This window comes from Carlito syrichta, unplaced genomic scaffold (assembly GCF_000164805.1).
Source record: "Carlito syrichta isolate Samal-C Ts95f unplaced genomic scaffold, Tarsius_syrichta-2.0.1 Scaffold309715, whole genome shotgun sequence".
Taxonomy (NCBI): Eukaryota; Metazoa; Chordata; class Mammalia; order Primates; family Tarsiidae; genus Carlito; species Carlito syrichta.
In genome coordinates, this window is record NW_007253811.1 from 171028 (window position 1) to 184298 (window position 13271).

Sequence of the window (13271 nt, forward strand, 5' to 3'; positions counted from 1 at the left end):
CTAGGAATTGACAAACTTTTTCTGTATTGGGCAGGGAGTAAATTTTTTTTTTTTTTTGAGTTGGAGTCTCATTGTACTCCACTCTGTTGTACTCCGTTGCCCAGGCTGGAGTGCAGTGACACGCTCATGGCCACCCCAGTGCCAACCTGCTGGGCTCCGCCGATCCTTCCGCCTCAGCCTTCCAAGTGGCTGGAACTACAGGCGCGCGCTACCACTCCTGGCTAATTTATTCATTTATCATAGAGACAGGTCTCGCCGAGTTGTCTGGGCTGGTCTCAAACCCGTGGACTCAGGCAATCCACTCACCTTGGCCTCCCAAAGTGCTGGGATTATAGGATGAGCCACTGAACCCGGCCTAGGTAGTAAATATTTTAGTCTTTGTGCCCATCACAGTCTCTGTCTTGCTACTCAACTTGCTGTTTTAGTGCAATATGTAAGTGAACGAGCATGGTCAAGACAGCTTTATTTATGGACACTGACATTTAAATTTCATGTAATTTTCATGTGTCATGAAATGATACTTTTCATTTGAATTTTGTTAACTGTTACAAAATGTAAAAATCATTCTTAGCTCATGGCTCATACACAAAAAAGCAGTGACCTCATCTCTACAATAAATCAAAAAATCAACCGGGTGTGGTAGTGCACGCCTGTAATTCCGGCTACTCGGAAGGCTGAGGCGGAAGGATCGCCAGAGCCCAGCAGGTTGAGGCTGCGGTGGCCGGGAGCGGCCACTGCACTCCACTCTGGGCGACAGAGTGAGACTCCAACTCAAAAAAAAAAAAAAAAAAAGCAGGGGGCAAGACTCGTCCCTTGAGCTGTAGTTGACTGAGCCCCAGGGCAAACCCTGCAGGCAATATTGTCAATTCCCTACCACTCTATTGGCCTCTTACTTTACCTGTAAGCCAGAATTGTTTGACCAAAAACAAGGAGCATGGTGGTGTACATCTGTAATCTCAGCTACTTGGGAGACTGAGGCAAAGGATCCCTTGATCCCAGGTGGTTGAGGCTGCTGTGAGCTATGATTGGACTCCAGCCTGGGTGACAACACACATAGGTTTTCATGTGCTTCATTCTTCCAGCCTGATTTACTTGTTCTGAAATGTAAGAATTGCTGCATGGGATTGTATATACAAAACATTATGCATTCTGAACTTAATGGATGGCTGAGGGTTTTTAAGTATATTTCTGCCCATCGACAGTTCTTACCCTATGTTTGACCTTAACACATAATTCCACAGTATGGGCCTCTCTAGCTCAAGAAGTTGCTGTGTGACAGTTTTCAGTGTGACCGTTCTGAGTTTATTGCCTCCCTATTCTAAGTGCACCCTTCTTTGCCTACTTTGTGATATTAGAGCTGGATCCTGTCAACACTTTCCCTGTGACAGCTGGCACAGTATTTACCTTGGTGTCTAAAGAAGGCTAGGGGAGCATGGAGGACACTGGAGAAGGAAGGGACTTCTCTCCCTTTTTCCAGCGGGCTGTCACCTACACATGATGACCGATAGCACTTGGGATACCCAATGATGCTCACTCCATGACCTTCAGTGGCGCCCTCACCACACGCAACTTTCTAGTCACTGCCGCTGGTACCCCAGCCAGCTTCCTAACAAGCCTTACACAAGTCCCAGAAAGTTCCAGAAGGAAACTTCACATTGAATTTCAGAGGCACCATAGGTGGCTTCCCAGGAAGTTTTGTTCTGCCAGTGCCCCAGAGAGTAGCTTCCAAGCAAATTTTGTTGGCATCACCCTGCAGGTAGCTTCCAGAGATTTCGACCAGCACCCTAGAGGACATCTTCCTCGTAACTCCCAGGAAGTCTTGCAGGCACCCACTGGACAACTTGCTGGTGATTTCTACCAGCAGCCCTAGAGAGCAGGTCCCTGCTTGCCAGCCACGACTTGGGACACCCCCACAGACTTCCCACTATCCAAGGGGCCACGGCCACATCCTCTCCAGTGAGGTGTGGATTTCAGCCCTGGGGCCCACCCTGTTCCTGATTCGCTTCTCCCTGGCTCTGCCTCAGCCCGGCAGTCATGGCTGCCCCGCCACCCACTGTGTACGTGCTCCTTAGAGTTCTTGGTTTCCCTTAGGAGCTGAGCCCTTGCTGCTAGCTGATGATTCTCTCATGAAACTTTCCCTGTTAAAATTACTGTGTGGTTTCTGTCTCCTGACTAGACCCTGATTATAACAATCAGTGTCAAAACCTTTAGAGCAGCAGTTGATTAGGGGCTAGTCTTGAATCTGTTCAGAGGACGGTCTTTCCACACAATTATTGTCACTTTTTGACTGGACGGCAAGTGAAATTTCTGTTATGAAAATAATTTCCTTTAAACGAGTACTGTTTCCTTGTGTGTTGAATTTTGTATAGGTCTTTATCGTGGTCATCATAAATACCTTGTTTTTTTTAAATTAAAAGATCTGGTTTTATATTTATTCCCTTTTTCCCCTTTGTCCTTTCAGTACGAGAAACACAGACAGGAAGTGTTCAGCACAATGCTTAGATACTGACCTAGTGCCCATCATGCATTTGCAGGCATTGCAGAGGGGCTGCGTGAGATGAAGCCTCCTTGCCCTGTGAACGGGATGCAAGTCCACTCAGGAGAAACGGAAATACTCAGGAAAGCAGTCGGAGACTACTTCTCCTTTTGTTACGGTAACACTCACTTTAAGCGTGAATGCTCTAAATGCCTCACTTAGGAGTGAGATGGTGTCCCTGACAGTTTCTTTGGTGTGACCACTTAGAATGTTTTGAACATTTAAAACCCTACATTCTCATTAAGTGGACAGCTAGTTCTTAATGACCAGAGTAGGTGTTCTTATAGAAGACTGTTTGGATCTTGGATCATCAGATCCATCAGAACCTCTGTATTTCTTTTCTTTTTTTTTCTTCTTTGGAGAGACAGGATCTCTTTTTGTTGCCCAGGTTTGTCTTGAACTCCTGGCCTCAAGCATTCCTTCCGGCTCAGCTTCCCCTGTTGCTTGGATTATGGGCACGAGCCACTAAACTCGGCAGAAACCTCTATATTGGTCAGTCTTTGTTCCTTGATTCCACCTCCGGGAGCCCCCACACCAAGACCAGCGCAACTGTTGAAGACATTCACGGTTGGCTCAGTCACCCTCAGGTGTCTCGCCACCTAACACATGCTTTCCACACGTATGAAGACAGGGAGAAAAAACACAAACCCCTACAGATAGGGCCGGGCGCAGTGGCTCAAGCCTATAATCCCAGCACTTTGGGAGGCCAAGGCGAGAAGATTGCCTGAGCCCAGGGGCTCGAGACCAGCTTGGCTGACTCAGTGAGACCTCATCTCTACAGTAAATCAAAAAATTAGCTGGGCGTGGTGGTGCGCCCCTGTGGTTCCAGCTACTTGGAAGGCTGAGGCAGAAGGATCACCTGAGCCCAGCAGGTCAAGGCTGTGGTGGCTGTGAGTGGGCCACTGCACTTCAGCCTGGACAACAGAGCAAGACTGACTCAAAAAAAAAAAAGCTAGATAGCAACACAAGCATTACACGTAATTGCAATAAAAGGAACTTAGCATCTCAGGGCCTTGATTATCACTCGTAGACAGCTGTGTGCATTTCTGTGACCTCCAGATCCCTGTGAGCATTTGACTTTGGGGACCTCCAGCATAGAGTATTTTGGGGTCTTGAGCTACACTTTTCTGTGAGAATTGGGGCTCCAGTGCCACAGGGCTCACCAGCCAGTGCAGAGAAACTGGTACAGCCCCAAGGGGCAACTTGAGGCCACATTGATAACTTTTTTTTTTTTTTTTGAGTTGGAGTCTCACTCAGTCGCCCAGACCGGAGTACAGTGGCCACTCCCGGCCACCGCAGCCTCGACCCGCTGGGCTCCGGCAATCCTTCCACCTCAGCCTTCCGAGTAGCCGGAATTACAGGCACGCACTACCACGCCCGGCTCATTTTTTTGATTTGTTGTAGAGATGAGGTCATGTCAAGTTACCCACAGGCTCAGGCAATCCACTCACCTCAGCCTCCCAAGGCACGGGATTACAGGCTGAGCCACCAAGCCCGGCTAACATTGGTAACTTTTGGCGCGTTGGCCTGACTTGAGTGGCTTGATGTAGTGTCAGGGAGTCCAGCCTTGGGCAAGGAGCTCTTATCCCCTTTCGACAGCAGCCTAGGTGCTAAGGGGTATTCTTGGAAGCTCTAGGTATACCAGGGTGAGTGCCTCAAGTTGGGTAACTGCCAAGAAAGTAGTGAAAAAGACCCCTTATTCTCTGTTGTGTGAAGGTTTAAAGTAAAACATTGTATACATTTTTAATTTGAGCCCTTTGGTTGAGAATTCTGTTAACTTGGGATATGGAGGAATAGGGCACTTTATGCTTTTAATATGTCTTCAGGGCCAGGTGTGGTGACTCACGCCTATAATCTCAACACTTTAGGAGGCCCAAGTGCGAGGATTGCCTGAACCCATGGGTTCAAAACTAGCCTAGGCAACTTGGTGAGACTTTGTCTCTACAATAAATAAAAAAATTAGCCAGGTGTGGTGGTGCACGCCTGTAGTTCCAGCTATTCAGATGGCTGAGGCAGGAGGATCACCTGAGCCCAGCAGGTCGAGGCTGTGGGGGCCGTGAGTGTGCCCCTGCACTCCAGCCTGGGCGACAGAATGAGACTCCGACTCAAAAAAAAATGTCTTCAAAACCAAATGTCAGGCAACCCCCTCGGGTCCTCTCCCACTGTGGGAGCTTTTCTGTCCTCTCAATAAATCCTGCTTTCTAAAAAAAAAAAGCCAAATGTCACTGTCTGTGTTTATTAAATTCAATTAAATTAAAGCTAGTAGAGTTCTAGATCGTGCCATCTAAAGCTGTTTGCCTCTTCTAGGTAAAGCCTTAGGGACAACAGCGATGGTACCTGTTCCCTACGAGCAGATGATGCGAGACCCGGCGGCTGTGGTCGTGCGGGGCCTTCCGGAAGGAGTTGCCTTCCAGCACCCTGAGAATTATGACCTCGTCACCCTGAAATGGATTTTGGAGAACAAAGCAGGGATTTCCTTCATCATAAACAGGTGACATGCTCATCAGCCTCATAATCCTGGTTCATTTAAAGATAAATTGGTAGCCTAATTTGTGAACTGTGTCCTGTTCATGTAAAAATTGAATGTTTAGATGTATGGTACTCTTTTTCGTGTGTGTTCATGTGGGTAATGGTATTGCTTTTCTTGCAGACCTTTCCTAGGTCCAGAGAGTCAGCTGGGTAAGTGACAGCTTCTCAGGCTTAGTGGTGATCTGTTAAGCCACTTCCGCTTCTCTTCATTAAAATGCAGTTTTTGGCACAGCCTCTGCTTTCTCCTCATTGAGGCTTTCTGGGACGAGGGGCCAGATGTTTGTAGGGGAGCCGAAGCTCAGAAGCTCAGCACCCTGGGCTGAGAAAGCCAGGCCTCGGCCTCTCTTGTCCACTCTCCTGCCAATGGCATTCCACAACAAGACTGGGGAAGACAGCGATTCCTGCCTCATCCTCTTCCACGAGAATGTATGGATGCTGGGAGTCGCTATGTGGTCTTTGACCGGCAGCCATGGGCAAACCATTGTGGGGCTGGAAGTAGATGTGTAGGATGTGTTCCCACACCATCTAGGAGAAGTTGTGAGACTGACAGAGAGCCAAGGGTGACCTGGAATATGCCCAGCATGACTGGAGGAAGTCTCCAGGGGCTGTGGGAAGGGGTTAGAATTGCTTAATCGGATGGGCTTCATGGGAGAGCTTACCTTAAAGATAAGCAGGGTCTCAACGGGTTGATTCTCTTGGGAAGCCCATTTCATGCGAGCAGGCAGAATGCTGCCTGAAAGAATGTTTGAGACCATGTTGGGAACGCAGAATACCTCCCAGTCTCCTTATGATGAAAGGATCTCCCTCCTCCACCCCCTGTAAAAGTAACTTTGCCAGAAGCATCTAGAGTTTTGTCTGTGCCGCCCTCTTCTGTTCTCAAATTATTATTTTGGAATGTATTGGAAATCTTGATCTAAAGAGGATATCTCAGAGGATGTCTTGCTGAAACTGCTTGGGTGGGGTGGGTTGCACAGTTCACAGGGCACCTGCTGGGTATTGACGGTGGCGTGACCCGCTCAGATTCTTCTGAGCCAAGACTAATCACAGAGTTAAGTCTGTTTCTGGAGCAATGGTGAGTTCCTGTAGACCTCTAGCTCAAGCTAAAGGAGCAACCAGAGAGGGAAGGTGGCAGGTGATCCCATGACTGTCATCTCAGATGACTCGTATCTTCATCACAGAATACCAGTACAGTGGTCCCCCCTTACTTGCAAGGGGCATGTTCCAAGACCCCCAGTGGATGCCTGAAACTGCACATAACACCGTGCTCTATAGATACTGTTTTTCCTATGCATACATCCCTGTGATAAAGTTTAATTCGTAAATCAGGCACAGTAAGAGATTGACAACAATAACGAATGACAAAATAGAACAATTATAACCGTATGCCAGCATCACTATTCTTGCATTTCGGGACCATCATTAAGTCGAGTAAGGGTGGCTTGAACACCAGCACTGAAGTCCCTCGACATTGATCTGACGCCTGAGCGGGCTGGCTCCTAAGTGACTGACGACTGGGTTGTGTAGACACCGTGGGGACACGGGACAAAGGCATGAGTCACATTCCAGGTGGGCGGTACAAGGCTTCACCACGCTCCTCAGAGTTTAAAACTTAAGAATTGCCTGGTGCGGTGGCTCAAGCCTGTCATCCTAGCACTTTGGGAGGCCGAGGCGAGGGAACCACCTGAGCCCACAGGTTCAAGGACTGCCTGGGCAACTTGGCGAGGCTTCATCTCTACAATAAATGAAAAAATTAGCCGGGCATGGGAGCGCGCGCCTGTAGTTCTGGATCCTTGAAAGGCTGAGGCGGAAGGGTCGCCGGAGCCCAGCAGGTCAACGCTGGGGTGGCCGGGAGCGGGCCACTGCACTCCAGCCTGGGCGATGGAGTGAGACTCCAACTCAAAACCAAAACAAAAAATAAAACTTATGAATTGTTACATGCAATTTAAAACTCATGTCTTGTTTATTTCTGGAATTTTCCACTCAGTATTTTCAGCCCATGGTTGATTAGGGGTAGCCCACCGAGGAAAGCAAAACCGCAGATAAGGGGAGACTAGTATAATGGCAGCTCACACTTACTTAATGCTTACAACCCATGGCTCTAATCACTTTGCATGTGTTCATGAATCCCCACACAACCACCATGTTCGTGAGGAAATGGAAACGGAGGGAGAGTCAGTGACGCACTCCGGGTGTCCAGCTGGTGAGCAGCAAGACTGGGCCTCAACGCCCATGCTCCGGCCCCAGACTGCCCCTCCTGACCTCCTGTCCTGCCCATGGCAATGACCCAGAACATGGGAGCTGCTTCCTTCCCTTCCCCCTTTACTGTTCCATGGTGGCCTTAAGCTGTGAGTTCTGTTCCCCCTGTATTTGCTTTGAGTTTATATGCCTATGAATGGTGGTCATATTTCAAGGTGCTGAAAAGAGCTAGCATGTGTCTTTTTACTCTATACAGGTGATCATGTGATGGCAACAGAAGCTGAGAGATCTATAATATCAAGTAAAAGGTAAATAATAAATAATGAAAAATAAAATCCACATCTAACCACAAAGTCTTAGTTTTAGATGACAGAGAGGCTTCCTTACACTATTTGAAGTGTGATATGAAGGATTTCGTGCCTCTCTTTCTTATTTTGTTTTATATTATTTATTCAAAATGATGTTTGGGATGATAAGACTGTTTTCTTTTTCTCTTTGTTTTGAGTTGAGTCTCACTCTTGTCTCCCAGGCTGGAGAGCAGTGGCACGCTCACGGCCACCACAGCCTCAGCCTGCTGGGCTCAGCCATTCCTTCTGCCTCAGCTTTCCAAGTTGCCCAGGCTGATCTCAAACCCCTAGACTCAGGCAATCCTCTTGCCTCAACCTCCCAAAGTACTGGGATTACAGGTTGAACCACCACGCCCAGCTGATGAGACTGTTTTCAACTGACATCTTTAATTTTGTAACATATTATTAAGAATGCTGGTGTTGGCCAGACACAGAAGCTCACGCCTATAATCCCAGCACTTTGGGAGACCAAAGTGAGAGGACTGCCTGAGCCCACAGGTTTGAGACCAGCCTGGACAACTTGGCGAGACCTCATCTCTACAATCAATCAAAAAAATTAACTGGGCATGGTGATGCGTGCCTGTAGTTCCAGTTACTTGGAAGACTGAGGCTGAAGGATCACCTGAGCCCAGCAGGACAAGGCTGCAGTGGCCGTGAGTGTGTCCCTGCTCTCCAGTCTGGGTGACAGAGGAGACTCTTGACTCAAAAAAAAAAAAAGAATGCTGATGTTAAATTTGAGGCTGTTTTGCACAACGGGGGAGGGAGACTTGATGGCATTGAGACCCAGGACATCTGAATACATCATGATCGAGTACCTGGCGGTGGTCCTTACCCTGCCTGTCTTGACCAGGGTTCCCTTCTCCTTGCAGCTATGGCGCTGTCAGTGTGAAAACCGAACCCATGGAAGATTCTGGTAGGTATACCAGTGCTTTTAGAATCAAGTATTTAGCAGGTTATCATTTGACTCTTTTTGTTTTACCAAAAAAAAAAAATGTGGACCAGGCACTAATAAACTTCAACTGGGGCATTATTTGCAGAATAATCATGTTTTATCAAACATCTAGAAAAGGGAACCTTCTGACTCAGTAAATACTAGGTAATAAGTTGTTATTAAATACATATATTTGCAGAAAAATATTATTATTATTATTATTTGAGTTGGAGTCTCACTCCATTGCCCAGTCTGGAGTGCAGTGGCACGCTTACTGCCACCCCAGCATCGACCTGCTAAGCTCTGGAGATCCTTCCACCTCAGCTTTCCAAGTAGCCGGAACTACAGGTATGCGCTACCACGCCCAGCTAATTTTTGATTTATTGTAGAGACGAGGTCTCACCAAGTTGCCCTGGCTGGTCTCAAACTGGCGGGCTCAGGCAGTCCTCTCGCCTCAGCCTCCCAAAATTCTGGAATTACAGGTTGAGCCACCGAGCCTGGCCATCAAAATATTATTTTAATTATATTTAAATTAGAACCTGAATTCAAAATGAGTAAAAACTTTTGAATACAAATTTGGAATTATAACATGACTTGCAAATAGTTTGGGACATAGTTTACTGCCTTCTGGCATTCTTTCATTATCTCTAAATATTTTACAATAAGGGTTCACTATGACAGTGTGTAACAGGGAGAAAATCCCTCCTGGATAGGTGAGGGTAGTTGGCCCCCCATCCTTTCCTCTCCCCAATTCTCAAAAAAAGAAAACTGGAGCTGGGCTCGGTGGCTCAGCCTGTAATCCCAGCACTTTGGGAGGCTGAGGTGAGTGGAATTGCATGAGCCCGCGGGTTCGAGACCTGCCTGGGCAACTTGGCAAGACCTCGTCTCTACAATAAATCAAAAAATCAGCCAGGTGTGGTAGCGCGCACCTGTAGTTCCAGCTACTCAGAAGGCTGAGGCAGAAGGATGGCCGGAGCCCAGCAGGTCGAGGCTGCGGTGACCGGGAGTGGCCACTGCACTCCAGTCTGGGCGACAGAATGAGACTCCAACTCAAAAAAAAAAAAAAAAAAAAGGAAAAAAAGTAGAAAGGTTAGAACACTTAAAACAAGAACACAGAACCAAAACTCAAAAAGCTAAAAGTGAACACAAGCCAGCCATACGTGGGAAAAACTAGAATTTTATGATGCTTAGAAAAACAACCAAAAAATATGAACTAGCCGGGCACAGTGGCTCACACTTGAAAGGCTGAAGTGGGAGGATTGCTTGAGGCCAAGTTTGAGACCAGCTTGGACAACACAGTGAGACGCCACAAAAAATTTAAAAAATTAGTCGTGTGCAAATATGAAATGACAGTTCAAAATGTGAAGCTAAAACTTAATCTAAAGCATCCAAAATAAAATCAGCATTCTGTGTTAAGAAGAAAAGATCTGGAGAAAGGGAAAGTAGAGACGTCAGGCTGAGTAGAATGAAGTCCCTCAAGGGACCCGGGCCACAGGGCTCCTTGACCTGGCTAACCCTTCGTCACACTCCAGGGTCCTTTCACCATAACTGTGGGTGCGCATGTCCCTTCCATCCCCACACCAACATGTGCTTCGTAGAAGCTCCAGCCTCCCAGTGAAAGTCTGAGAAAGTCAGTGCTTGTCCACTTCAGTGGTTCTTGGAAAAACTGACACAAGTTGATGGAAAGAAACGGCCTAGTATTTCAGCTCAGCAAAATTCAGCTGTGGGGTCTTAATCTTGTTTACGACACGACGGGCCTTAAACTCTTGCCCATTTAATTTTAGCTCTGGATGCTTTTCAGAGCTCAAGTGTGTCCTGCCTGTGTCTTAGATGACCACAGAGAATTAAAATCCTCCTAACTGCAGGCTTCTCTTAGAAACTGGAAAGATCTATGGGGTGAGAGGGAGCAGTGATTAGTCTCCCAGGGGCCCCGTGTTGGACCGCCCCACTTACCAGCTGTTGGCTGGGCTAGCAGTCCCTACTCACAGTAGAAATCGGCCTCTTTTGTTGAGGCCTCACTTTGGAGATGTGGCTCAGTGGGAACAGAAATATGCTTCCGATTAATGTAACTTTCTCCTGTGAATTTCATGATGCGGTGTGAATCGCTTCCAGATGCCTGCGGGCTCCCGAGAGCTGGCCCTCCATCAGATTTATTTCTTGTGACGCTTGTGTAGCCCTGGCTACGCAGAACAAGTATTTCAGTGGTTTTGAATTCTTCTTTTCTCTCATTCTCTCTCTTCCTTTTGCTCTCTCTCTCTCTCTCTCTCTTATTTTGAGGAAAGGCTAAAGTAAATCTGTTTTCATTAGCATTTCAAACACATTCTACAGCTGTCAAATCTGGCTCCAACTGTCTGGATTAAAAAGGAATTTTCTTGACAGCACAGCTAGTGAACACATGTTTATCAAATGTTTCTGTGAGTAGAATTGTTAGTGCCTAATCAACCTGGAACTTGTACTTTTCATTCTAAATTTATTATAAAGTAAAAACACTATACATGTTTGACTTGAAAAAGAATTCAGACTAGTATCTTTCCTTCCCATTGCTAGATTCATGACTGAGGCACCTATAACAAAAGACGGATTAACGAGAAAAGCATACAAATGTATTTAATGTTTTACATGACATGGGAGCCCTCAGAAATGAAGACCTCAGGGAACAGGGAAATCCGTGTATTTTTGTGCTTAGGTTTGATTTGAAGAGTGGACAGTTGTGTCAAAGTATGATCAGACAAAGGGGGTGCGATCTGATGGTAATAAACTGGGGGCAACTCAGCAAGGCCTATTTGTTCAGCTTCTCTGTGTCCCTGTGACTTCAGAGATAAGGGTGTTCCATTCCTCTGGGTGGAGGGAGGGCGCCAGTAGACTGAGGGTTTTGTGGCCTGCTTCAGGGGAGCAGAGTGAGAGGAAGGGGAGAGAGACCTTCCTGCTTCTGTTTTCTCGAATGCCAAGGTGCTATATTTTAGGGTAGCGTGTCCTGAGCCCCATCAAGTAATAAGTAGTAATAAGTAAATTCCTCTTCACCCTTCCACTTTCCCCTCCCCAAAGTCCATCCTCCCCCAAAACTCTGTGCCCCTAAATCCCCTACATACATCAAATTACATCCCCATTTTAGAGGCAACAATTTAACTGTTTTGTGAAAGTTCTTTCAGAATACTTACAAACAGGCTGGCTCGGTGGCTCAGCCTGTAATCCCAGCGCTTTGGGAGGCCAGGGCAAGTGGATTGCCTGTGCCTGCGGGTTCGAGACCTGCCTGGGCAACTTGGCGAGACCTCATCTCTACAATAAATAAAAAATTAACCGGGCATGGTAGCACGCACCTGTACTTCCAGCTACTTGGAAGGCTGAGGCGGAAGGATCACTGGAGCCCAGCAAGTCGAGTTTGTGGTGGCCGGGTGCGGCCACTGCACTCCAGTCTGGGTGACGGAGTGAGATTCCAATCCCCCGCCCAAAAAAAACCAGAATACTTATAAACAAACGTATAAATAGCGTTTTTTCTTTTTTATGCATAGAGAGGCCTCCATTTGCAATTTTCCTTTACTCTTTCCATCACTTTTGTCCTTTTGTTCCATTCTGAGTAATTTGCTCAATTTAATCTTCTGTTTCAAAAATATGGCCATATGCTGGATCCATTCTGTTAGTCAGTTTTCTACCAGATTTTTCCTTCTTACAATCACATTTTTTTAATATCCAGATTCATTATTCTTACCAGCAGAGCTGTTCAAGGTTTAAAGAAGACCCCTCAGAATTGTAAATTATGCTAAATAGTGAATCCCAAGCTGTGCCACAGGTTTTGCTTTTGTTGCTGTTAACATTCATGGTTAAATTATGTGTATATTTTAGTATCAGATATCTATTGCTGTATGAAAAAGTACCCCAAAATATAGGGGCTTCTACAGTGATTTTTTTCTGTCTCACATTTCTGAATGTTGACTGGGCTGGATAGGCAAGGGCTGGATGCCTCAGTGGGGACAGCAGGGCCTCTCTTCTCACGGCCTCACGTCCCAAAGGAGGGGGCTAGGCAGGTTCCATTGACATGAGGTTCCCGAGGTAGCAGGCATGGTGCTCAAGCACTCTTCAAGCCTCTGCTTGCACCCATCTGCTAACATCCCATTGGCCAAAGCAATGGCCGGGCCCAGCTTTAAAAGGCAGAGAAGTAGACTCTGCTTCTAGAAAGGTGACTTGAGAAAGTTCCATTGCAAAGGAGTGTGCATCCTGGGATGGGAGAAATTCATGGCTCACTCTTGCAGTCTTCACACCTTTTGTGGATAAAGGTCTTTGGTTTTACTAATGTAGTTTCCCTAGGTTTTAAAACTAGTTCCATTATAGGGGTAAGTTAAGATCATACACGCCAGTTCAGGTCCCGTTATAGAAGACTATTTACAGCCTTTCACATAAATGCACGGATCTATTCAACCATGTCAAAAAGAAAACTGAGACTAGAACTGGAAACTAAGGTCTTCCTCCATTCCTTCCGTCTTCCTCCCCTTCCTCCTTCCTGCTGTCCTTCCATATTGATTTTACATTGATATTATGTTATCTATAAATATACGTAATTATGTAAATATATTATTATATTTATTTCATATTTATGACATTTATATTTTGTATCAGTAAGCCACATTTGTTCACAGTGAGTGAGCTACAAGTTTTTTTGCTAATTGTAATGTTAATCAAAAAAGAGAGCCGGGCTCAGTGGCTCAGCCTGTAATCCCGCGCCTTTGGGAGGCTGAGG

General features: G+C 46.5%; 1 protein-coding gene across 1 annotated transcript in view; it reads left to right on the plus strand.

Moving 5' to 3' along the window:
* The window catches only part of GTF2IRD2B (GTF2I repeat domain containing 2B), a 48944-nt gene that overhangs the window by 6815 nt on the left and 28858 nt on the right, over positions 1–13271 (plus strand). Inside the window, exons 3-7 of the mRNA XM_008067574.2 lie at positions 2535–2654; positions 4844–5027; positions 5187–5215; positions 7518–7569; positions 8478–8521. Of these exons, the coding sequence (XP_008065765.1) occupies positions 2535–2654; positions 4844–5027; positions 5187–5215; positions 7518–7569; positions 8478–8521 (429 nt within the window). The remainder of the gene's footprint in view (positions 1–2534; positions 2655–4843; positions 5028–5186; positions 5216–7517; positions 7570–8477; positions 8522–13271) is intronic.